Source organism: Gopherus evgoodei, chromosome 1 (genome assembly GCF_007399415.2).
Source record: "Gopherus evgoodei ecotype Sinaloan lineage chromosome 1, rGopEvg1_v1.p, whole genome shotgun sequence".
Lineage (NCBI taxonomy): Eukaryota > Metazoa > Chordata > Testudines > Testudinidae > Gopherus > Gopherus evgoodei.
The window spans coordinates 369,819,184-369,845,244 of NC_044322.1; the positions used below are offsets into that span (position 1 = coordinate 369,819,184).

General features: G+C 51.9%; 1 protein-coding gene across 1 annotated transcript in view; it reads left to right on the plus strand.

The window, feature by feature from the left end:
• The first annotated feature begins 3,542 nt into the window (after nucleotides 1-3,542).
• Nucleotides 3,543-26,061, plus strand: part of LOC115645396 (acrosin-like) — a 46,376-nt gene continuing 23,857 nt past the window's right edge. Inside the window, exons 1-2 of the mRNA XM_030549996.1 lie at nucleotides 3,543-3,618; nucleotides 5,024-5,222. Of these exons, the coding sequence (XP_030405856.1) occupies nucleotides 3,543-3,618; nucleotides 5,024-5,222 (275 nt within the window). The remainder of the gene's footprint in view (nucleotides 3,619-5,023; nucleotides 5,223-26,061) is intronic.

Genomic DNA, 26,061 nt, shown 5'->3' on the forward strand with positions numbered 1-26,061 from the left:
CATGACTTGCCCTTGGTGAACCCATGCTGACTGTTCCTGATCACTTTCCTCTCCTCTAAGTGCTTCAGAATTGATTCCTTCAGGACCTGCTCCATGATTTTTCCAGGGACTGAGGTGAGGTTGACTGGCCTGTAGTTCCCCGGATCCTCCTCCTTCCCTTTTTTAAAGATGGGCTCTACATTAGCCTTTTTCCAGTCATCCGGGACCTCCCCCGTTCGCCATGAGTTTTCAAAGATAATGGCCAATGTCTCTGCAATCACATTCGCCAATTCCTTTAGCACCCTTGATGCAGAGCATCCAGCCCCATGGATTTGTGCTCGTCCAGCTTTTCTAAAAGAGTCCTGCACTTAGGACAGAAGAATCCCATTCACTGTTACAGATTAGGAACCGACTGGCTAGGAAGCAGTTCTGCAGAAAAGGACCCAGGGGTTACAGTGGACGAGAAGCTGGATATGAGTCAGCAGTGTGCCCTTGTTGCCAAGAAGGCTAACGGCATTTTGGGCTGCATTAGTAGGAGCATTGCCAGCGGATCGAAGGAAGTGATTGTTCCCCTCTATTCGGCACTGGTGAGGCCTCACCTGGAGTAATGCATCCAGTTTTGGGCTGCCCATTACAGAAAGGATGTGGACAGATTGGAGAGAGTCCAGCAGAGGAAAATTATCAGGGTGCTGGTGCACATGACTTATGAGGAGAGGCTGAGGGAATTGGGCTTGTTTAGTCTGCAGAAGAGAAGAGTGAGGGGGGATTTGACAGCAGTCTTCAACTACCTGAACGGGGTTTCCAACGAAGATGGAGCTCGGCTGGTCTCAGTGGTGACAGATGACAGAACAAGGAGCAATGGTCTCAAGTTGCAGTGTGGGAGGTCTAGGTTGGACATTAGGAAACACTATTTCACTAGGAGTGTGGTGAAGCACTGGAATGGGTTCCCTAGGGAGGTGGTGGAATCTCCTTCCTTAGAGGTTTTTAAGGCCTGGTTTGACAAAGCCCTGGCTGGGATGATTTAGTTAGTGTTGGTCCTGCTTTGAGCAGGGGGTTGGACTAGATGACCTCCTGAGGTCTCTTCTAGCCCTAATATTCTATGATTCTATGATCAGCCAGGGTGAGAATTTGCTAATTCATATCTTTCTAGTGTCTTTGGCTTAGTTTTCAGTTTTGTTTATTTACTAGGTGATCTGCTTTGAGCTGTTTGCTGTCACTTATAATCACTTAAAATCTATCCTTTTGTAGTTAATAAACTGGTTTATGTTTTAATTCAAACCAGTGTGACTTTGACTGAAGTGTCTGGAGAAAATCTCAGCGTGGTTTAACACAAGCGCATTGTGCTTATTCCTCTCCATGTTGAGGGGGGGGGAGACATATTAATGAGCTTACACTGTATAAATCCCTGTGCAGTGCACAATGGTGTAATTTGGGGTTTACACTCCAGAAGGGGGGTGCATGCTTGGGAAACTGGCTGGTGTCTGCTGTTGGCACTCAGGTAGCCCAGTTTGGGTGAGTGGCACCACCTGCTGCCGTGTTGGGTGATAGCAGGGCCTGGGTGAGGCTGGCTGTGTCCCCAGCCCAGCTGTGTGTCTTAGAGAGACACAGCAATTCTCATGGCTCCCAGACTGCACCCCGGGGATAGCAACCCATCACAGGCATAAGCAAAAGTCCCCACTGCTTAGCCTGGGTTAGCCCTAAAGGACATGTAGAGTTTGCTTATCATTGAAACATCTATTACTTTTTGGAAACTTAAGATTGTAACTCATTTGTATGCATATGTCTACCTGCTTTAACCTTGTAAATAACTCTCTGGTTTCCTTTGCCTGTTAATAAATCTTTAGATAGTTTATTATACAGTTGGTTACACTGGTGTTGTCTGGGGTGTGAGATCTGAAGTGTACTGGACCTGGGGTGAGTGATCAATCTTTTGGGATAGAGTAGCCTGAATATTGCTCTGATATTTGGCACAAGGGGCCACCTATCACCAAGGGCTAGTCAACACTGGCAACGCTAAAATGCTGCCGTGGCAGCACTTTAATGTGGCTTGTGTCATCACGGCAGAGCACTGGGGGGGAGCTCTTCCAGTGATCTAAACAAACCAGCTGCATGAGAGGCGTAGCTCCCAGCGCTGGGGCACTGTTTACACTACCAGTTTACAGTGCTGAAACTTGCTGCTCTCGGGGGCTGTTTTTTCACACCCCTGAGTGAGAAAGTTGCAGCGCTGTAAATTGCCAGTGTAGACAAGCCCTAGGGTAGGCTCAGGTGGGTAGCAGGCAGATCGGCATACCGAGGGGACTGTTGCTTACTCCGTTACAGCTGTTATGGTGTCTGAGCAGTTTACACTGGATAATTGGTTGGTGAAATCAAAATCTAGCGCTCACAGCCAGTCTGGGATTGTGCCCTAGTTCCTAGCAGCCTGCCCCGAGGTTGGGATTCATGCTTTTGAGCTGACACCAATGCCTTTCTGGAAGATGCTTTAGCCAAACGCATCGAGAGAGGGTTTCACAGTTCCACAGGCTCAGTGCTACGCCCCAGCTTCAGAACAGACTCTTGGAGGAACCCCCACAGGGTGAGCCACACAGCCTCACCCCCCCTAGACTAAACTTCTGGGTCTTCAGACCTCCTGCTTCACACCGTGAGCTCTGGCCAGCTACTCCAGCTGAGACAGACTTCAGCAGAGACTTCAGGGATGAATGCAGCCTAGCAGATATTTGCAGTGACACACAAGCAGCATTTTCAAAACAGTGGGGTTTATTAGTCAGCGGGAATGTAGCATTGGAAGTCCTTAGGTCAGCACAGAGACAGGCAAAGTAAAGCATAGTCCATTCTGATCAGCCCAGAGCAGTTCAGCAGCCAAGCTGCAGCACGCTCCATTTTCAGACTCTGGTGCTCTCTCTGACTTCCTTCCTTTCACTCAGTTCCCAGGTGAAAGCGCCAAAGTCCTTCAGGGGCAGGCCTGATTACAGTTTAGTTCACATCCCGCTTGCCAGGGTTTCCTGCTCTTACATGTTGATTGTTCAGTCACTTGGAGGGGTGTGTGTGTGTGTCTCTTTGTCTTACTGTATCCTCTGGAGGTCTGGGTCAGGTTCAACCAGTTCCTTAAAAACCCAGTCATTCCACCCGGACTGCTAGGGGACACACACTCATCTCCTGTCCCTGTGCTGTTCCAGGAGCAGGTAGCACAGGGAAACTGAGGCATGCCTTGAATTAATGAAAATATTAGAGAAAATTCCCACTTCATCATACGGGGTAATGGGTAACAGAGGCTGGCCTGGGTCCTGCAGGAGGTCAGACAAGATGATCTAATGGTCCCTTTTGGCCTTAAAAAATCTATGACCCTGCCCTCCAGCCTGCTTAGCTCCCCCATCCCAGGCTGGCTTGTACCCCCGGCCTCTTCTCCAGGCTGGTTCAGCTTGGCCCAGCCCCTTGGGGAGGCAAAGTCCAGCTGTGGGCTCAGCTCATTACAACCATCTCCTAGCATAACGTGGGAGAATGTGGCTCCTCCAGCCCAAGGCAAGGCCTGGTGATGTCACAATGGTGCCCAGGAGCCGGGCTTGGCGATGGGGTCCCTGGCCTGGCTGTCCGTGGGGCTTCTGCCCCTGCTGCTCCTGGCAACGCAGGGATACAGCTCGAAGTGTGAGCGGGATGTGGGGCCAGGGGCGCTGGAACAATTTGTATAATGGGGGTGCTGAGAGCCAATGAACCAAATTGTGAATCCTGTATGTAATGGAAACCACTTCAACGCAGGGGCTGCTGGACCACCCCCAGCACCTTAGTTCCAGCACTTATGTGTGAGGGGCTCCCATGGAGGTGGCCGGGGCTCCTGCCCCCACTCATGCCATGAGCACAGCCGCATGGTGGGGCCTGCCCATGCACCAATGTCCAGACACACTCCTTGGGGGAGCCCCAGCCCCTCCCGTGCTCCAAGCAGGAGAGGAGGCAGTGAGGCCAAGCCCTTCCTTTACAGGGGAAAGGGGAGGAGAGCAGAGAGGGAGGTGTTGAGGGGCTGAGGCCTTTGCCCATAGTGAGATGGAGAAGGCCGCAGGGTAGAGAGGGTTTAGGTGGCTCCGGTTAAGTATCCAGCAGCCCCAGCCCCAGAAGTGAGAAATACGTGGGAACTCAGAGATCGTTTCCAACTGGCGACAAGGGGACGCCGTTGCCTCCCACTAATTCATCTGAGCAGCTTTAACTCCCGCGAGGCCCTTGTGCCAGAGGTGGGGAGCCCAGGGCAGGGGTGGCAGGGGGCTGTGGGTTGGATTGAAAGGTGTTGGCAGAGCTGGGGCAGGGGGATGGGTCTGAGGGCAGGAGTGGCAGGGGGCTGTGGGTTGGATTGAGGGGTGTTGGCAGAGCTGGGGCAGGGGGATGGGTCTGAGGGAAGGGGTGGCAGGGGGCTGTGGGTTGGATTGAGGGGTGTTGGCAGAGCTGGGGCAGGGGGATGGGTCTGAGGGAAGGGGTGGCAGGGGGCTGTGGGTTGGATTGAGGGGTGTTGGCAGAGCTGGGGCAGGGGGATGGGTCTGAGGGCAGGGGTGGCAGGGGGCTGTGGGTTGGATTGAGGGGTGTTGGCAGAGCTGGGGCAGGGGGATGGGTCTGAGGGCAGGGATGGCAGGGGGCTGTAGGTTGGATTGAGGGGTGTTGGCAGAGCTGGGGCAGGGGGATGGGTCTGAGGGCAGGGGTGGCAGGGGACTGTGGGTTGGATTGAGGGGTGTTGGCAGAGCTGGGGCAGGGGGATGGGGCTGAGGGCAGGGGTAGCTGTGGGCTGGGGGTTGGGTTTAAGGGGCATTGGCAGAGCTGGGGGGGCAGGAGGGATGGATCCCAGGCCTGGGAAATTAAGGAGCTGCAGGTTGGCAGAACTCGGGTGTGGAGGCACCTCTGATCTTGGGTTCTTTGTTGACTGAATCTCTGCTGTCCGGGGAGTGGAAATGGCTCTAGAGAACTGCTTGGGGGTGTATATTTCCTTCATGCCCTTGATGGGTCCCTTCAGGCTCACACAGCCCAGCAATTCCTTTTCACACACAGACCCTGTCTTTGATCTTCTCCACAGCCTGTGGGCGCCGCCCCCTGATGTCTGGCTACAGCGGGATGCGGATCGTGGGTGGCGTAGATGCTCTTCCGGGGGCCTGGCCTTGGCTCGTCAGCATCCAGATCCCCACCCGAATGGGCCCCCGGCATTCATGTGGTGGGTCCCTCATCAGCACTCGCTGGGTCCTCACAGCAGCTCACTGCTTCAAAGCCAAGAGAAGGTGAGACAGGGGCAGTCTGTGCCAGGATCTTAGGGAGACAGTGCGGGGGAGGCTGGAAGACACTTGGGGAGCATGAGCAGCTGATCCATAGAATGTAAGGACAGTAGGGACCATTAGAACCTCTAGTCTGACCCCCTGTATTAAGCCCAATAACTTGGGTTCGGCTAAAACATTTTCCAGAAGCATCAGATGTTTTTGTGGGGGGAAGGATAGCTCAGTGATTTGAGCCTTAGGCTGTTAATCCCAGAGTTGTGAGTTCAGTCTTTGAGGGGGCCATTTAGGGATCTGGGGCAAAATCAGTATTTGGTCCTGCTAGCAAAGGCAGGGGGCTGGACTCAATGACCTTTCAAGGTCCCTTCCAGTTTTGTGAGTTAGGCATATCTCCATATATTATTATTAGTCTGGATCTGGAGACACCATGAGATGGAGAATCCACCACTGCCCTTTGGAGTTTGTTCCAGTTCTTAGTCACCTTCATTGTTGACTGTTTGGGCCTAATTTCTCATTTGAATTTGTCTGGCTTCTGCTTCCAGCAACTAGTTTTTGTTCTGCCATTCTCTGCTAAATTGAATAGGTGTCATTGCGGGGTCCTTTCTCTCCCTGAAGGCCTATATGCACTGTACTTGAGTCACTTCTCAATCTAGGCTGAGCATAGAGCTCTGTCTGTCTCTCACTGTCAGGCATTTTCTACAGCCCTTGAATCACTTCTGTGGCTCTTGTCTGCACCCTCTCCAATTTTTCAACATTCTTTTTAAAATGCGGACACTAGAACTGAATGCAGTGTTCAGCATGAGACTCACCAATGCTGCAAACAGAAGTAAAATCTGCTCCCAGCTCCTACTCACTTCTCCCCAGTTTATACATCCAAAGATCACAGTAGCCCTTTTGTCACAGCATCACACTGGGAGCACATGTTCAATTACTTGTCCACTATGACCCCTAAATCCTGTTCAGTGTCACAGGCCCCCATTCTGTAGCTATGGTCTGCAGTTCTTGTTCCTAGGTGCATAACTTTCCATTTGGCTGTATTAAAATGTATGTTGTTTGAATGGGCCCAGTTGACCAAATGATCCTGATTGCTCTGTATGGCTCCCCTTGCCTCATCATTATTTACCACTCCACCCATCTGTGGGGCATCCCTAAGTTGTACCAGCAGCGATTTGATATTCACTACCAGAGCACTGCTGAAAATGGTGAACGGCATCAGGCCCAGTACTGGGGGAAGGCCTGGGTGCATTGGCGAGTGAGACGGGGAAGAGCTCCTCACTCACCTTTACTGTAGATCTGACGCTGTGCTAGCTGTGGGCTGCTGGCTATCTCATAGACTCATAGACTGTAGGACTGGAAGGGACCTCGAGAGGTCATCGAGTCCAGTCCCCTGCCCTCATGGCAGGACCAAATACTGTCTAGACCATCCCTGATAGACATTTATCTAACCTACTCTTAAATATCTCCAGCGATGGAGATTCCACAACTTCCTCAGGCAATCTATTCCAGTGTTTAACTACCCTGACAGTTAGGAACTTTTTCCTAATGTCCAACCTAAATCTCCCTTGCTGCAGTTTAAGTCCATTGCTTTTTGTTCTACCATTGGAGGCCAAGGTGAACAAGTTTTCTCCCTCCTCCTGATGACACCCTTTTAGATACCTGAAAACTGCTATCAGGTCCCCTCTCAGTCTTCTCTTTTCCAAACTAAACAAACCCAATTCCTTCAGCCTTCCTTCATAGGTCATGTTCTTAAGACCTTTAATCATTCTTGTTGCTCTTCTCTGGACCCTCTCCAATTTCTCCACATCTTTCTTGAAATGCGGTGCCCAGAACTGGACACAATACTCCAGTTGAGGCCTAACCAGCGCAGAGTAAAGCGGAAGAATGACTTCTCGTGTCTTGTTTACAACACACCTGTTAATGCATCCCAGAATCATGTTTGCTTTTTTTGCAACAGTATCACACTGTTCACTCATATTAAGCTTGTGGTCCACTATGACCCCTAGATCTCTTTCTTCCATACTCCTTCCTAGACAGTCTCTTCCCATTCTGTATGTGTGAAACTGATTGTTCCTTCCTAAGTGGAGCACTTTGCATTTATCTTTATTGAACTTCATCCTGTTTACCTCAGACCATTTCTCCAATTTGTCCAGATCATTTTGAATTTTGACCCTGTCCTCCAGAGCAGTTGCAATCCCTCCCAGTTTGGTATCATCCGCAAACTTAATAAGCGTACTTTCTATGCCAACATCTAAATCGTTGATGAAGATATTGAACAGAACCGGTCCCAAAACAGACCCCTGCGGAACCCCACTTGTTATACCTTTCCAGCAGGATTGGGAGCCATTAACAACTACTCTCTGAGTACGGTTATCCAGCCAGTTATGCACCCACCTTATAGTAGCCCCATCTAAATTGTACTTTCCTAGCTTATCTATAAGAATATCATGCGAAACTGTATCAAATGCCTTACTAAAGTCTAGGTATATCACATCCACCGCTTCTCCCTTATCCACAAGGCTCGTTATCCTATCAAAGAACGCTATCAGATTAGTTTGACATGATTTGTACTTTACAAATCCATGCTGGCTATTCCCTATCACCTTACCACCTTCCAAGTGTTTGCAGATGATTTCTTTGATTACCTGCTCCATTATCTTCCCTGGCACAGAAGTTAAACTAACTGGTCTGTAGTTTCCTGGGTTGTTTTTATTTCCCTTTTTATAGATGGGCACTATATTTGCCCCCTTCCAGTCTTCTGGAATCTCCCCCGTCTCCCATGATTTCCCAAAGATAATAGCTAGAGGCTCAGATACCTCCTCTATTAACTCCTTGAGTATTCTAGGATGCATTTCATCAGGCCCTGGTGACTTGCAGGCATCTAACTTTTCTAAGTGATTTTTTACTTGCTCTTTCCTTATTTTCTCTTCTAAACCTACCCTCTTCCCGTAAGCATTCACTATACTAGACATTCCTTCAGACTTCTCAGTGAAGACCGAAACAAAGAAGTCATTAAGCATCTCTGCCATTTCCAAGTCTCCCGTTACTGTTACCCCCTCCTCATTGAGCAGTGGGCCTACCCTGTCCTTAGTCTTCCTCTTGCTTCTAATGTATTGATAAAAAGTCTTCTTGTTTCCCTTTATTCCCATAGCTAGTTTGAGTTCATTTTGTGCCTTTGCTTTTCTAATCTTGCCTCTGCATTCCTGTGTTATTTGCCTATATTCATCCTTCGTGATCTGACCTAGTTTCCATTTTTTATATGACGCCTTTTTATTTTGTAGGTCACGCAAGATCTCAAGGGTAAGCCAAGGTGGTCTTTTGCCACATTTTCTCTCTTTCCTAACCATCGGAATAACTTGCTTTTGGGCCCTTAATAGCGTCCCTTTGAAAAACTGCCAACTTTCCTCAGTTGTTTTTCCCCTCATTCTTAATTCCAATGGGACCTTGCCTATCAGCTCTCTGAGCTTACCAAAATCCGCCTTCCTGAAATCCATTGTCTCTATTCTGCTGTACTCCTTTCTACCCTTCCTTAGAATTGCAAATTCTATGATTTCATGATCACTTTCACCCAAGCTTCCTTCTACTTTTAAATTCTCAACAAGTTCCTCCCTATTGGTTAAAATTAAGTCTAGAACAGCTTCCCCCCTAGTAGCTTTTTCAACTTTCTGAAATAAAAAGTTGTCTGCAATGCAGTCCAGGAACTTATTGGATAGTCTGTGCCCCGCGGTGTTATTTTCCCAACATATATCTGGATAGTTGAAGTCCCCCATCACCACCAAATCTTGGGCTTTGGATGATTTTGTTAGTTGTTTGAAAAAAGCCTCATCCACCTCTTCCGCCTGATTAGGTGGCCTGTAGTAGACTCCCAGCACGACATCACCTGTGTTTTTTACCCCTTTTAGCCTAACCCAGAGACTCTCCACCCTTCCGTCTCCTATGTCCATCTCCACCTCAGTCCAAGTGTGTACATTTTTAATATATAAGGCAACACCTCCTCCCTTTTTCCCCTGTCTATCCTTCCTGAGCAAACTATACCCATCCACACCAACATTCCAGTCGTGTGTATTATCCCACCAAGTTTCAGTAATGCCAATAATGTCATAGTTGTATTTATTTATTAGCACTTCCAGTTCTTCCTGCTTATTACCCATACTTCTTGCATTTGTATAAAGGCATCTAAGATACTGGTTTGATCTCGCCTCCCAGCTTTGCCCTGACCCTCCTTCCTCTCTGCTATTATAGCCCGTGCTCCCTCCTGTTTCCAACCCATCTCCCAGATCTTGTTCCCCACTTACCTGTGGGCTTTGCTCACCTGTCCCCGTCGAACCTAGTTTAAAGCCCTCCTTACTAGGTTAGCCAGTCTGTGCGCAAATAAGGCCTTTCCCCGCTTCGAAAGGTGAACGCCATCTGTTCCTAGCAGTCCTTCCTCAAATAGCATCCCGTGGTCGAGGAAGCCAAAGCCCTCCTGGCGACACCATCTTCACAGCCAGGCATTCACCTCCACGATGCATCTGTTTCTGCCCGGTCCCCTACCTTCAACAGGAAGAATCGAAGAGAATACCACCTGCGCTCCAAACTCCTTAACCCGTACTCCCAGAGCCCTGTAGTCACTCTTGATCTGCTCAGCGTCACACCTCGCAGTATCATTCGTGCCCACATGGATGAGTAGCATGGGATAGTAGTCAGAAGGCCGGATAATCCTCGACAAAGCCTCTGTAACATCTCGGATACGGGCCCCTGGCAGGCAGCATACCTCCCGGGATGAACGGTCAGGGCGACAGATGGGTGTCTCCGTCCCCCTCAGCAGAGAGTCTCCAACCACCACTACCCTACGTTTCTTATCAGTGGTGGCAGCAGACCTCCCAGCCTTAGGGGTACGAGGCTTCACCTCCTTAACTGTTGGGGGTGATTTCTTCTCTCCTGTATCAAGAAGAGCATAATGGTTATCTTTTACCACAGCAGGAGGGTTCGCAGCAGCGGTGGAGCACTGCCTGCTGCTAGAAGTAACCAGCTGGCTGTGTCCACCCTGAGCCTCCTCCTCCACTGGTGTGTCAGACACACCCTGAGGCATCTCCTCCTCCACTGGTGTGTCAGTAGTCCTGTCAACTGGGACAGCACCGTCAGCTGTCTCCACATGGATACTGTCCAGGAATTGCTCATGGACATAGATGTTCCTCAGCCTGGCCACCTCCTCCTGTAGCTCTCCCACCTGCTGCCTGAGAGATTCCACCAGTAGGCACCTTTCACATTGGATGCCACCCCCAGCCTGGATATCAGTAAGTGAAAATTGCAAATTACAGTCTTTGCAAGCCCACACCAGAATCTGGGTAAAAGCATCCATGCTTTGGTGATCTGTCTGGCTACAGGCGCAGGTGGAGGAGACAGAAGCAGTGCTGGCACAGGTGTTGCGGGTCCTCCTCACCATTGTAAGCCTCCCTCTGTCAAACACTCTCAAATTCCTGTCTACAGCTCCCTATCCGCTCCTCTCTGCTGTAAACAGAAAGGTTTTCGATGTGGCTCAGGTTATGGGTTCAGGGGACCAATGGGTCACAGATGAGACTGACAAGGGACCCCCCCCTTCCTACTCCCCTTCCAAACTCCCTTGCAAAACTCCCTGTTAGCAGCTCCTGTTCGCTCCCCTCAAGCCTGCATAAAGAGGGTGAGAGGAAGGGTGTGGATCTGGGGGGGACCCCTTTCCCTGGTTGCTGCACCTCATTCACTGTTCACATGAGATGTGCTGCCAAGCGCTGCGGTTCTGCACACAGGCCATGCCTGCCTTGGGAAAGTGGATCATTTTAGAAAGGGGTGCCCCAGATTAGCCACAACCAGCTATGAAGCTTTCACTGTCGCCCACCTCGGTCTACACTGGAGGCTAAGTCATGACAACACATTTTCTGAATGACACACTCCACTCATGCAGACATGGCCTCAGTGAGGGTCAGAACTGTGGGCTGAGGGGCACTTGGATAAAGCGGACTCCTGGAAAGTGTATTTGGAAATTGCTAGCACCACATAGCTGTTTGGCACTAGTGCTGCAGATGGACAGGGCCTGCCCCTATGCCCTGGATTGTCAGCGCTCCCTTGGGAGAACGCTTTCAGTGTGCCAGACCCCCGGGAGGTCACACCTTTCCATAGGGGTAGGCCATGCAGCCTCAGCGCCTGCCAGACCATGTCTCCAGGCTGCAGCACTCCTGCTCCTCCCTGTGAACTCTGCCAGGAGAGTCTGCCTGAAGCAGACTCCTGTTCAGAGACTTTTATCCTAGTCAGGGATTCATAGCTTCCAAAGCCAGAAGGGTCCCTGGGAGAATCTAGTCTGACTTCCTGTGTAAACAGGCCAGAGACCTGCCCCTAAATTAATTCCTAGAGCAGTAAAAGCAGCAAAGAATCCTGTGGCACCTTATAGACTAACAGACTAGAGCAGAGCTTTCAGACAATCTTCCAATCTTGATTTAAAAATTGTCACTGACGGAGAAACCACCGTGACCCTTAGTAAATTTTTCCAATGGGTAATTACTGTCACCGTGAACAATTTACACTTATTTCCACTCTGAATTTGTCTAGCTTCAACTTCCAACCACTGGATCACGTTAGACCATCGTTTGCTAGATCGAAGAGCCTGTTATTAAATATTTGTTCCCCCATAGGTACTTATAGAGTGTGATCAAGTCACCCCTGAACCTTCTCTTTGTTACGCTAATGATTGAGCTCCTTGGGTCTATTGCTATCAGCAGGTTTTCTAGTCCCTTGATCATTCTTGTGGCTCTTCTCTGAGCCCTGTCCAATTTATCAGCATCCCTCTTGACTTGTGGCCAGCACAGCTGGACACAGGATGACAGCAGTGGTCACATCAGTGCCCAATAGAGAGGTAAAATAATCTCTCTGCTCATATTTGAGATGCCCCTGTTTATGCAGCCTAGGATCCCATTAGCTGTCTTGGGCACAGTGTCACATTGGGAGCTCCTGTTCAGCTGATTGTCCCCCTCTGCCCCCAAATCTTTGTCAGTCACTGCTTCCCAGGAGAGCATCCCCCAGCCTGTACATCTGGTCGACATTCTTTGTTCCCTGATGTGTATTTAGCCACATTATGCATATGGTTTGCTTGAACCCAGTTTACCAAGCAAACTAGATTGCTCTGGATCAGTGACCTGCCTTTTCACTATTGACCACTCCCCACATCTATGTCATTTGCAAACTTGATCACTGATGATTTTGTGCTTTCTTATGTTTATTGCTTGACATTAATTATATTGCCCTCCCTTTATTTCTTTATTAATCGGATTGTATCAGGCATGCCATTTTCTTGCCTGGGATCGATGTCTGGCTGACAGGCCTGTAATTATCGGAGCCACCCCATTTATCTTTTTTAAATCTTGGCACAACATTAACTTTCTTCCAGTCTTCCTGATCAAGGCACCTTAGCAGGTATCTGCCGCAACTCCACGCAGCCTTTTCAAAACAGTCGGGTTTATTAGTCAGCTGGGCACAGCATTGGGAAGCCATTAGGTTAACAGAGAGGCAAAGGATAAGAAGAGTTCAGACTGGCCAAGGCTAGGGCTCCCTTGAGCCAAGCTGCTGTAGGAACCACCTTTGCTTTCTCTCTGTTCCTTGTGTCTCAGTTCCAGGTAAGAGACCCACGTCTTTGTGAGCACACCTCTTTATGGCCCCTTCCTGTCACCTTCCCCCATTGTTCTCCTGCTGCAATGCTGGGCTAAATTCACATGTTCAGCCCACTGGAGCATCCCACAGACATGTGTCAGTTGTTCAGCCCTTGGGGTTCCCATTGTCTCTGTAGGGTCTTCCACTGATATAGAATCATAGGACTGGAAAGGACTTTGAGAGGTCATCTAGTCCGGTCCCCTGCACTCATTGCAGAACTCAGGATTATCTAGACCATCCTTGACAGGTGTTTCATAGACTCATAGACTTTAAGGTCAGAAGGGACCATTATGATCGTCTAGTCTGACCCCCTGCACAGTGCAGGCCACAGAATCTTACCCACCCACTCCTGTATCAAACCTATGTCTGAGCCACTGAAGTCCTCAAATCATGGTTTAAAGACCTCAAGGTGCAGAGAATCCTCCAGCAACTGATCCGTGCCCCACGCAGCAGAGGAAGGCAAAAAACCCCCAGGGCCTCTGCCAATCTGCCCCGGAAGAAAAGTATGGAGATCAGTTAAACCCTAAGCATGTGGGGAAAACTCACCAGCCAGCACCCAGGAAAGAATTCTCTGTAGTAACTCAGATCCTGCCCCATCTAACATCCCATCACAGGGCACTGGGGATATTTATCGCTAATAGTCAAAGATCAATTAATTGCCAAAATTAGGCTATCCCATCATACCATCCCCTCCGTAAACTTATCAAGCTTAGTCTTGAAGCCAGATATGTCTTTTGCCCCCACTGCTTCCCTTGGAAGACTGTTCCAGAACTTCACTCCTCTAACGGTTAGAAACCTTTGTCTAATTTCAAGTCTAAACTTCCTGATGGTTAGTTGATATCCGTTTGTTCTTGTGTCAACATTGGTACTGAACTTAAATAAATCCTCTCCCTCTCTGGTATTTATCCCTCTAATCTATTTATATAGAGCAATCATATCTCCCCTCAGCCTTCTTTTGGTTAGGCTAAACAAGCCAAGCTCTTTGAGTCTCCTTTCATAAGACAGATTTTTCATTCCTCGGATCATCCTAGTAGCCCGTCTCTGTACCTGTTCCAGTTTGCCTTGTATAAAGGTACTAACACCTCCTTATCTCTACTGGAAATACCTCTTTTGATGCATTCCAAGACCACATTAGCTTTTTTTCACAGCCGTATCACATTGGCTGCTCATAGTCAGCCTGTGATCAACCAATACTCCAAGGTCCTTCTCCTCCTCTGTTCCTTCCAACTGATGCCTCCCTAGCTTATAACAATAGTTCTTGTTATTAATCTCTAAATGCATGACCTTGCACTTTTCACTATTAAATTTCATCCTATTACTGTTATTCCAGTTTACAAGGTCATCAGATCTTCCTGTATGATATCCTGGTCCTTCTCTGTATTGGCAATATCTCCCAGCTTTGTGTTATCCGCAAACTTTATTAGCACATTCCCACTTTTTGTGCCAAGGTCAGTAATAAAAAGATTAAAAAAGATTGGTCCCAAAACTGATCCCTGAGGAACTCCACTCGTAACCTCCCTCCAGCCTGACAGTTCACCTTTCAGTATGACCCGTTGTAGTTTCCCCTTTAACCAGGTTCTTATCCACCTTTCAATTTTCATATTGATCCCCATCTTTTCTAATTTAGCTAATAATTCCCCTGTGGAACCGTATCAAATGCCTTACTGAAATCGAGGTAAATTAGATCCACTGCTTACCTTTGTCTAGAAAATCTGTTACCTTCTCAAAGAAGGAGATGAGGATGGTTTGGCACTATCTACCTTTTGTAAAACCATGTTGTGTTTTGTCCCAATTAACATTGACCTCTTCTACCTCGGATGTGGTAATATCTACCTCCATATCCTCATTCCCATTTGTCATCCTTCCATTATCCCTAAGCTCCTCACTAGCCTCATTAAAGTATTTGTTTAGATATTGGGCCATGCCTAGATTATCCTTAACCTCCACTCCATCTTCAGTGTTTAGCGGTCCCACTTCTTCTTTCTTTGTTTTCTTCTTATTTATATGGCTGTAGAACCTTTTACTATTGGTTTAATTCCCTTTGTAAGGTCCAACTTGTCATAAACAGATAGCTAAGGGTTAATGTCTCTTTCACCTGGAAAAAAAGTAACCTGAAGCACCTGACCAGAGGACCAATCAGGAAACAGGATTTTTTTCAACTCTGGGTGGAGGGAAGTTTGTGTCTGAGTTCTTTGTCTTCTGCCTGAATCTCTCTCAGCTAGAGAAGGATTTTTCTATTTCCTGCTTTCTAATCTTCTGTTTCCCAGTTGTAAGTACCAAAGATCAGATAGGGAATTTTTATGTTCTTTTGTATTTACATGTCTATAGTTGCTGGAGTGCTTTGAATTGTATTCTTTTTGAATAAGGCTGTTTGTTCATATTTCTTTTAAGCAATTGACCCTGTATTTGTCACCTTAATACAGAGAGACTATTTGTATGTATTTTTCTTTCTTTTTTATATAAAGCTTTCTTTTAAGACCTGTTGGAGTTTTTCTTTAGTGAGGAACTTCAGGGAAATTGAGTCTGTACTCACCAGGGAATTGGTGGGAGGAAGAAGTCAGAGGGAAATCTGTGTGTGTTAGATTTACTAGCCTGGCTTTGCATTCCCTCTGGGTGAAGAGAGAAGTGCTTTTTGTTCCAGGACTGGAATTAGAGAGGGCAGCTGTGTGTGTGACGTATGGTGGGTGTTAGGGGTTTGTTGTGTCTGGGTCTGTGCACTAACCAGCTGTGTGCGTGTGATGTACGGTGGGTGTTAGGGGTTTGTTGTGTCCGGGTCTATGCACTAACCCAGCTGTGTGTGTGAGACGTACGATGGGTGTTAGGAATCCATAGGCCTGGGTCTGTGTACTAACCAGCTGTGTGTGTGAGACGTACGGTGGGTGTTAGAAGTTAGTGGTGCCCGGGTCTGTGCACTAACCTAGCTGTGTATGTGTGTGTGTGTGTGTGTGTGACGTATGGTGGGTGTTAGGAGTTTGTGGTGCTCGGGTCTGTGCACTAACTCAGCTGTGTGTGTGTGCTGTATGGTGAGTGTTAGGGGTTTGCAGTGCCATGGTCTGTGCACTCACCATCTGTGTGTGTGTGTGTGATGTAGGGTGGGTGTTAGGAATCCATAGGCCTGGCTCTGTGCACTAACCAGCTGTCTGTGTGATGTACGGTGGGTGTTAGGAATCCATAGGTCTGGGTCTGTGCACTAACCAAGTGTGTGTGTGACATAACGGTGGGTGTTAGGAATCCATAGGTCTGGGTCTGTGCACTAACCCAGCTGTGTGTGTGACGTACGGTGGGTGTTAGGAATCCACAGGCCTCGGTCTATGCACTAACCCAGCTGTGTGTGGGTGTGACGTACGGTGGTTGTTACAGGTTTGCGGTGCCCTGGTCTGTGCACTAATCCAGCTGTGTGCCTGTGACGTACGTTGGGTGTTAGGCGTTTGCAGTGCCTGGGTCTGTGTGCTAACCAGCTGTGTGCTTGTGATGTACGGTGGGTGTTAGGGGTTTGGCGTGTCCGGGTCTGTGTGCTAACCAGCTGTGTGCGTGTGACGTAGGTGGACGTTAAGAGTTTGTGGTGACCGAGTCTGTGCACTAACCCAGATGTATGTGTGTGAGACGTACGGTGGGTGTTAGGCATTTGCGGTGCCCGGATCTGTGCACTAACCAGCTGTGTGTGTGTGTGTGATGGACAGTGGGTATTAGGAGTTTGTGGTGCCCGAGTCCGTGCGCTAACCAGCTGTGTGCGTGTGACGTACGGTGGGTGTTAGGAGTTTGTGATGCCCAGGTCTGTGCACTAACCCAGATATGTGTGTGTGATGTACGGTGGGTGTTAGGAGTTTGTGGTGCCTGGGTCTGTGTACTAACCAGCTGTGTGTGTGTGATGGACAGTGGGTGTTAGGAATCCATAGGCCTGGGTCTATGCACTAACCAGCTGTGTGTGTGTGAGACATACGGTGGGTGTTAGGTGTTTGTGGTGCCCGGGTCTGTGCACTAACCTAGCTGTGCATGTGTGTGTGTGACGTATGGTGGGTGTTAGGAGTTTGTGGTGCCCGGGTCTGTGCACTAACCAGCTGTGTGTGTGACGTATGGTGGGTGTTAGGGGTTTGTTGTGTCTGGGTCTATGCACTAACCCAGCTGTGTGTGTGTGAGACGTACGATGGGTGTTAGGAGTTTGTGGTGTACGGGTCTATGCACTAACCAGCTGTGTGTGTGACGTACGATGGGTGTTAGGAATCCATAGGCCTCGGTCTATGCACTAACCCAGCTGTGTGTGTGACGTACGGTGGGTGTTAGGAGTTTGTGGTGCCTGGGTCTGTGCACTAGCCTAGCTGTGTGTGTGTGTGTATGTGACGTATAGTGGATGTTAGGAGTTTGTGGTGCCTGGGTCTGTGCACTAACCCAGCTCTGTGTTTGTGACATATGGTGGGTGTTAGGAGTTTGTGGTGCCCGGGTCTGTGCACTAACCCAGCTCTGTGTGTGTGACGTATGGTGGGTGTTAGGAGTTTGTGGTGCCCGGGTCTGTGAACTAACCCAGATATGTGTGTGTGACGTACAGTGGGTGTTAGGAATCCATAGGCCTGGGTCTGTGCACTAACCAGCAGTGTGTGTGACGTACGATGGGTGTTAGGAGTTTGCAGTGCCTGGGTCTGTGTGCTAACCAGCTGTGTGCTTGTGATGTACGGTGGGTGTTAGGGGTTTGGCGTGTCCGGGTCTGAGCGCTAACCAGCTGTGTGCGTGTGACGTAGGTGGGCGTTAAAAGTTTGTGGTGACCGAGTCTGTGCACTAACCCAGAGGTATGTGTGTGAGACGTACGGTGGGTGTTAGGCATTTGTGGTGCCTGGGTCTGTGCACTAACCAGCTATGTGTGTGTGTGATGGACAGTGGGTATTAGGAGTCTGTGGTGCCCGGGTCCGTGCGCTAACCAGCTGTGTGCGTGTGACGTACGGTGGGTGTTAGGAGTTTGTGGTGCCCGAGTCTGTGCACTAACCCAGATATGTGTGTGTGATGTACGGTGGGTGTTAGGAGTTTGTGGTGCCTGGGTCTGTGCACTAACCAGCCGTGTGTATGTGACGTGCGGTGGGTGTTAGGTGTTTGTGGTGCCCAGGTCTGTGCACTAACCAGCTGTGTGTGTGTGATGGACAGTGGGTGTTAGGAATCCATAGGCCTGGGTCTATGCACTAACCAGCTGTGTGTGTGTGAGACATACGGTGGGTGTTAGGAGTTTTTGGTGCCCGGGTCTGTGCACTAACTCAGTTATGCGTGTGTGACGTACGGTGCGTGTTAGGAGTTTGTGGTGCCCGGGTCTGTGCACTCACCAGCTGTGTGTGTGAGACGTATGGTGGGTGTTAGGGGTTTGTTGTGTCTGGGTCTGTGCACTAACCAGCTTTGTGCATGTGACGTACGGTGGGTGTTAGGGGTTTGTTGTGTCCGGGTCTATGCACTAACCCAGCTGTGTGTGTGTGAGACGTACGATGGGTGTTAGGAGTTTGTGGTGCCCGGGTCTATGCACTAACCAGCTATGTGTGTGACGTACGATGGGTGTTAGGAATCCATAGGCCTCGGTCTATGCACTAACCAGCTGTGTGTGTGAGACGTACGGTGGGTGTTAGAAGTTAGTGGTGCCCGGGTCTGTGCACTAACCTAGCTGTGTATGTGTGTTTGACGTATGGTGGGTGTTAGGAGTTTGTGGTGCCCGGGTCTGTGCACTAACCTAGCTGTGTGTTTGTGTGTGTGTGACATATGGTGGGTGTTAGGAGTTTGTGGTGCCCGGGTCTGTGCACTAACCCAGCTCTTTGTGTGTGACGTATGGTGGGTGTTAGCAGTTTGTGGTGCCCGGGTCTGTGAACTAACCCAGCTGTGTGTGTGTGACGTACGATGGGTGTTAGGAGTTTGTGGTGCCCGGGTCTATGCACTAACCAGCTATGTGTGTGACGTACGATGGGTGTTAGGAATCCATAGGCCTCGGTCTATGCACTAACCAGCTGTGTGTGAGACGTACGGTGGGTGTTAGAAGTTAGTGGTGCCCGGGTCTGTGCACTAACCTAGCCGTGTATGTGTGTTTGACGTATGGTGGGTGTTAGGAGTTTGTGGTGCCCGGGTCTGTGCACTAACCTAGCTGTGTGTTTGTGTGTGTGTGACATATGGTGGGTGTTAGGAGTTTGTGGTGCCCGGGTCTGTGCACTAACCCAGCTCTTTGTGTGTGACGTATGGTGGGTGTTAGCAGTTTGTGGTGCCCGGGTCTGTGAACTAACCCAGATATGTGTGTGTGACGTACGATGGGTGTTAGGAGTTTGTGGTGCCCGGGTCTGTGCACTAGCTCAGCTGTGTGTATGACATACGGTGGGTGTTAGGAATCCATAGGCCTGGGTCTGTGCACTAACCAGATGTCTCTGTGATGTACGGTGGGTGTTAGGAATCCATAGGCCTGGGTCTGTGCACTAACCCAGCTCTGGGTGTGTGTGATGTTATTGATATAAACTGGGACCATATAGAAAAGACGGTTACTCACCTTTGTAACTGTTGTTCTTCGAGATGTGTTGCTCACATCCATTCCAGTTAGGTGTGCGCGCCGCGCGTGCACGTTCGTCGGAAACTTTTTACCCTAGCAACTCCAGTGGGCCGGCAGGTCGCCCCCTGGAGTGGCGCCGCCATGGCGCCCAATATATATCCCTGCCGGCCCGCCCGCTCCTCAGTTCCTTCTTGCCGGCTACTCCGACAGTGGGGAAGGAGGGCGGGTGTGGAATGGATGTGAGCAACACATCTCGAAGAACAACAGTTACAAAGGTGAGTAACCGTCTTTTCTTCTTCGAGTGATTGCTCACATCCATTCCAGTTAGGTGACTCCCAAGCCATACCTAGGTGGTGGGGTCGGAGTGAGAAGTCGCGGCACGGAGCACTGCAGTTCCGAAGGCCGCATCCTCCCTTGACGGCTGGACCAGGGCGTAGTGGGAAGCAAAGGTGTGGACCGATGACCAGGTCGCTGCCCGACAGATTTCCTGGATGGGCACACGGGCGAGGAAAGCCAGCGACGACGCCTGCGCCCTGGTAGAATGCGCAGTCACACGGCCCGTAGGGACATGGGCCAAGTCATAACAGGTCCTGATACAGGACGTAACCCAAGAGGATACCCTCTGGGAGGAGATAGGAAGCCCTTTCATACGGTCCGCTACCGCCACGAAAAGCTGGGGGGATTTTCGGAAGGGTTTGGTCCTCTCTATGTAGAACGCGAGAGCCCTACGGACATCCAGCGAGTGGAGCTGCTGCTCCCTGCCTGAGGAGTGAGGTTTTGGGAAAAAAACCGGGAGGAAAATCTCTTGGTTGATGTGGAAGGCTGAGACCATCTTGGGCAGAAATGCAGGGTGTGGTCTCAGCTGCACCTTGTCTTTGTGGAAGACCGTATATGGGGGGTCTACCACAAGAGCTCGGAGTTCCGACACCCGTCTAGCTGAGGTGATAGCTACTAGAAAGGCAGTCTTCCAAGAGAGGTAGAGCAGGGAGCAAGTAGCTAACGGCTCAAAGGGGGGCCCCATGAGCCGGGACAACACCAGGTTAAGATCCCAGGTCGGAGCAGGGGGACGGACGTTAGGGAATAAACGTTCCAGCCCTTTAAGGAATCTCGACACCGTCGGGTGAGAAAAAACGGAGCGACCGTCCGCACCCGGGTGAAAGGTGGAGATAGCTGCTAGGTGGACTCGCAACGACGATAAGGCCAGACCTTGCCCTTTGAGGGACCAAACATAGTCTAAGATTTCGGTCACCGAAACTTCCATAGGGCGGAGATTTCTCTCTACGCACCAACAGGAGAAGCGTTTCCATTTCGCCGAATATGTGGCTCTTGTGGACGGTTTCCTGCTGCTCAAGAGCACCTCCCTCACAGGCGTGGAGCAGCGCAGCTCGGAACCAGTCAGCCATGCAGGAGCCACGCCGCCAGGTGCAGTGACTGCAGGTCTGGGTGACAGAGGGTCCCGTGGTCCTGGGTAATCAGGTCCGGATGAAGGGGCAGGGGAACTGGGTCGGCTACGGCCAAGTCCAGCAGCATGGTGTACCAGTGCTGCCTGGGCCATGCCGGGGCCACCATGATCACGAGAGCCCTGTCCCTGCGCACCTTCAGGAGGACCTTGTGGACCAGAGGGAATGGGGGAAACGCATAGTACAGGTGGGTCGACCACTGGATGAGGAAGGCATCCGCTATCGACCCCGGCTCCCTGCCCTGAAAGGAGCAGAACGCTTGGCACTTCCTGTTCCCCTTGGACGCGAAGAGGTCCACCCGGGGATAACCCCACCTCCGGAAAATGGAGAGAGCGACGTCCGGGCGAAGGGACCACTCGTGTGACAGGAAGGATCTGCTCAATCGATCCGCCAGCGTGTTCCGTACTCCAGGGAGGAAAGAAGCCCTGAGGTGAATGGAGTGGGCTACGCAAAAGTCCCAGAGTCGTATCGCCTCGTGGCACAGGGAGGAGGACCTGGTGCTGCCCTGCTTGTTGATATAGTACATGGTCGTCGTGTTGTCCGTGAACACGGCGACACAACGACCCTGAAGCTGATGACAGAACGCTTGACAAGCAAGGCGGACCGCTCTCAACTCCCGCATGTTGATGTGTAGCCCCACCTCCTCCTGAGACCACAGGCCCTGTGTCCGCAGGGTCCCTAGATGGGCCCCCCAGCCTAGATCTGAGGCATCCGTCGTCAGGGATACCGAGGGCTGAGAGGGGCGGAAGGGAAGACCCGCACATAATACGGACTGGTCTAGCCACCAGCCGAGAGAATCTAAGACCTTCTGGGGGATTGTGACTAACATGTCTAACGGTTGCCTTGCCGGCCTGTAATGACTGATAAGCCACAGCTGGAGAGGCCTCATGCGGAGCCGAGCGTAATCGGTCACAAAGGTGCAAGCCGCCATGTGGCCTAACAGGGTTAGACATGTCCTCACTGACGTCAATGGGGCTGACCGCAAACGTTGAACGATCGCCGCCATGGTCTGGAACTGTTGCAGAGGCAGCAAGGCCCTGCCCACAGTGGCGTCCAGGACGGCCCCGATAAATTCCACCTTCTGAGTGGGCCTCAGGGTGGACTTGTCTGTGTTTATCAAGAGGCCCAGACTTGCAAACATGCCGGTGATCACGCGGACATGGCTGTTGACTTGTTGTTCCGACGTGCCCCGAATCAACCAATCGTCCAGATAAGGGAACACGTGGACACGGTTGCGTCGAAGATGCGCCACGACAACTGCCATGCATTTTGTAAACACCCTCGGGGCCGTGGACAGGCCAAATGGGAGGACTGCAAATTGATAATGAAGAGCCCCCACCACGAAGCGGAGGAAGCGTCTGTGGCGCGGCCAAATGGCAATGTGGAAATACGCGTCCTGCATGTCGAGGGCAGCGTACCAGTCTCCCGGATCCAGGGATGGAATAATGGTCCCCAGGGATACCATGCGGAACTTCAACTTCACCAGGTATTTGTTGAGCTCTCGCAGGTCGAGGATAGGCCTGAGGCCCCCCTTGGCCTTGGGGATCAGAAAGTAGCGGGAATAAAACCCCTTGCCTTTCTCGCTTTCCGGAACCGCCTCTATAGCTCCTTTGCTGAGGAGCGTCTGCACCTCCTGCCAAAGGAATTGCTCGTGAGAGGGGTCCCTGAAGAGGGACGAGGAAGGAGGGCGGGAAGGAGGAAATGAAACAAACTGCAGGCGGTATCCCGTCCGCACCATGCTTAAGACCCAGCGGTCCGATGTTATTTGGGACCACGCCGGGAGGAAAAACGAAAGGCGGTTGGAAAATGGGGGGGAAGGATCCATAGGGGAAACTGTTACTGCGCCCTCGGGCGCACCTTCAAAATGAAGGCTTAGGTCCAGGCGGGGGTTTTGAGGAGCCTTGGTTCTGCCCCCCTTGGTTCCCCGAATGCCTGCGCCTTCCGTTCCTGCCGCGGCGCCTGTTAAGGTCCTGCCGCTGGCGGAACTGGGAAAACGGCCTGCGCTGTTGTTGTTGCTGCGACCTGAAGGGTCTACGCTGCGTCACGGGGGTGTGCATCCCGAGGGACCGCATAATGACCCGGTTGTCTTTCAGACTCTTGAGTCTGGGGTCTGTCTTGTCGGAGAACAAGCCCTGGCCTTCGAAAGGAAGGTCCTGTATAGTATGCTGGAGTTCCGGCGGAAGGCCGGAAACCTGCAGCCAGGAGATGCGACGCATCGTAACTCCCGACGCGAGGGTACGGGCAGCCGAGTCCGCAGCGTCCAAGGAGGCTTGCAAGGCCGTGCGTGCGACCTTCTTGCCTTCGTCCAAGATGGCCGCAAGATCTTGGCGAGCATCCTGTGGCAGCAGCTCCTTAAATTTGTCCACTGCCACCCAGGAATTAAAGGCATATCTGCTCAGCAGGGCCTGCTGGTTGGAGACCCTGAGCTGCAGCGCCCCAGCCGAATACACCTTACGGCCAAGGAGGTCCATCCGCCTGGCTTCTCTGGATTTGGGGGCTGGAGCCTCCTGGCCATGACGCTCCCTATCGTTCACTGATTGCACCACCAGTGAACCCGGAGTCGGGTGTACATGGAGATATTCGTATCCCCTAGAAGGGGCCATGTACTTCCTCTCGACGCCTTTCGCTGTCGGAGGGATGGAGGCCGGAGACTGCCAGATGGTGTTGGCGTTGGCCTGGATGGTTCGTATGAAGGGCAGGGCGACCCTGGTGGGAGCATCAGAAGAGAGGATGGTCACAATTGGATCCTCTATCTCCGAGACCTCCTCTGCCTGCAGACTCAAATTTTGAGCCAAACGCCTGAGGAGGTCTTGGTGCGCCCTGAGATCCAGCGGGGGGGGACTGTTGGAGGAGGTACCCGCCACCGCCTCATCCGGGGAGGAGGATGAGGAGACCCCAGGCACGAGAGTGTCTAACTGAGGGTCTTCCTCAGCCCTCGCCTCTGCCTCAGGAGCCACAGCGGAGTCTTGCTGCTTGGACCCTTCCTCCCCTTCCGGGGAGGGAGGGGGGCGAGACAACGAGGCTTCAGGAGCCCTACGCTCCGCAGTCGCCGGCCTAGCAGGGAGCTGCTGGGGGCCCTGGGCCTGATGGTACGCCCAGGGTGTCCAGAATCCCCACTGTTGTGGGCCTTGGTCTTGCAGCGGCGGATCCCCGAACAGCGCCGCCTGCCGGTCGGTGCCCAGCGCATACCCGCTGTCCGTCTGGGAGGATACGGACGGCTGTCTAGAGGGCCATGGAGGGGCCGACCCTGGATGGTAAGGGTCTGCGCGGGTCGGCACGGAGGATCGTCTCGGTGCCGGGGACCGGTGCCGGGAGTCATATCGGTGCCGGGATCGGGATCGGGACCGGGTTCTGTCACGGTGCCGGGATCCTGATCGGTACCGGGCGCCGCTTCGGTGCCGGGACCTGCCACCAGCTCGGTGCCGGGAGGTCGACCGGTGCGGCGAGTAGCGTCGGGACCTGCTCCTGGAATCGCGGTGCCGGTCTCGGCGACTGGAACCTGACCGCGATCGTCTCGATGTCGACCGGTGCCGCGAGTGCGACCGGTACCACTGAGGGGAGCGGTGCCGGGACTGCGAGCGGCGGCGGGACCTGGAGCGCCCAAGACGTCGGGACCTGGATCGTGAACGAGAGTTTCTGGGCGGTGCCGACATCATGGGCTTGCCTCTGGACACAACCCGCACCGGAGGTACCGGGGGTGGCAGCCGAGTGGGCTCAGTCAGGGCTATGAGGTCCCGAGCCGAGGCGAAGGTCTCCGGTGTGGATGGGACCACTACCTCAACCCCAGATCTCATGGGGGAGCTCGGCGGTACCGGACTCGACGGACCCGCCGGGCCCGGAGTCGACGGTGTCGGCGGCGCCGCGGCCGATGTCGAGGCCGGGCGCTCTAGCCGGGTTTGCCTGGCCGGAGTATTGGACTTCGACGGCCTTGGTTCTGATTCCGGTGCCGGAGAGGGTCGGTGCCGGGGAGTCTTCTCTGTGCCGGCGCGATCCGGTGCCGGCGCCGAGATCACGGCCTGCGAAGCCGTCGGGTCAAGTGCCGCCTCCATGAGGAGAGTCCGGAGCCTTTGATCCCTCTCCTTCTTTGTCCTTGGCTTAAAAGCCTTACAGATGCGGCACTTGTCGGATAAGACGGTTACTCACCTTTGTAACTGTTGTTCTTCGAGATGTGTTGCTCATATCCATTCCAGTCATATCCATTCCAGTTAGGTGTGTGCGCCGCGCGTGCACATTCGTCGGAAAACTTTTACCCTAGCAACTCAGTGGGCCAGCAGGTCGCCCCCTAGAGTGGCGCCACCATGGCGCTTGATATATACCCCTGCCGGCCCGCCCGCTCCTCAGTTCCTTCTTGCCGGCTACTCCGACAGTGGGGAAGGAGGGCGGGTGTGGAATGGATATGAGCAACACATCTCGAAGAACAACAGTTACAAAGGTGAGTAACCGTCTTTTCTTCTTCGAGTGATTGCTCATATCCATTCCAGTTAGGTGAATCCCAAGCCTTACAAAGGCGGTGGGGTCGGAGTGAAATGTGGCAGAATGAAAACTGCTGAGCCAGAGGCTACAGCCTCTCTTGACTGTTGAACCAGGGCATACTGCGAAGCAAAGGTATGGACCGAGGACCAATGGAGCTTCGCGACAGATCTCGTGGGTAGAAACACGAGCCAGCAAGGCGGCAGATGAAGCCTGAGCCCTGGTAGAATGCACGGTGATGTGGCTTGGGGAATATGAACCAAATCATAACAAGTGGGGATGTCCGCCATCACCCAAGATGAGATCCTCTGAGAGGAAAACAAGCAAGCCCTCCCTGTGGCCCGCTACTGGGACAGAGCTGGGGCACCTTAGGAAATGGTTCTGTCAGCACAATATAATGCGAGCACTCCACAGATGTCCAAGGAGTGCAATGGTTGAGCCCATTGCGTTGAGCTGTGGGTAACATGAAAGGCCGAAACCACCTTAGGGAGGAAAGCCGGGTGCGGTCATAACTGCACCATGTCTTTGTGAAACCTAATGTACGGTGGAACCACCGTAAGAGCTCTGAGCTCGGAGACCCGTCTGGCCAAGACTAGGTTGAGGTCCCAGGTTGGGGCTGGGCGGCGCACCCGAGGGTGCAAGCGCTCCAAGCCCTTGAGGGGCCTCGAACCCATAGAGCGTGAGTACACGGAACGTCCACCTTAGCCTGCTGGAAGGTAGAGATGGCTGCTGAGCGTATCCTCAGCGATGATACCGCCAGGTCCTGCCG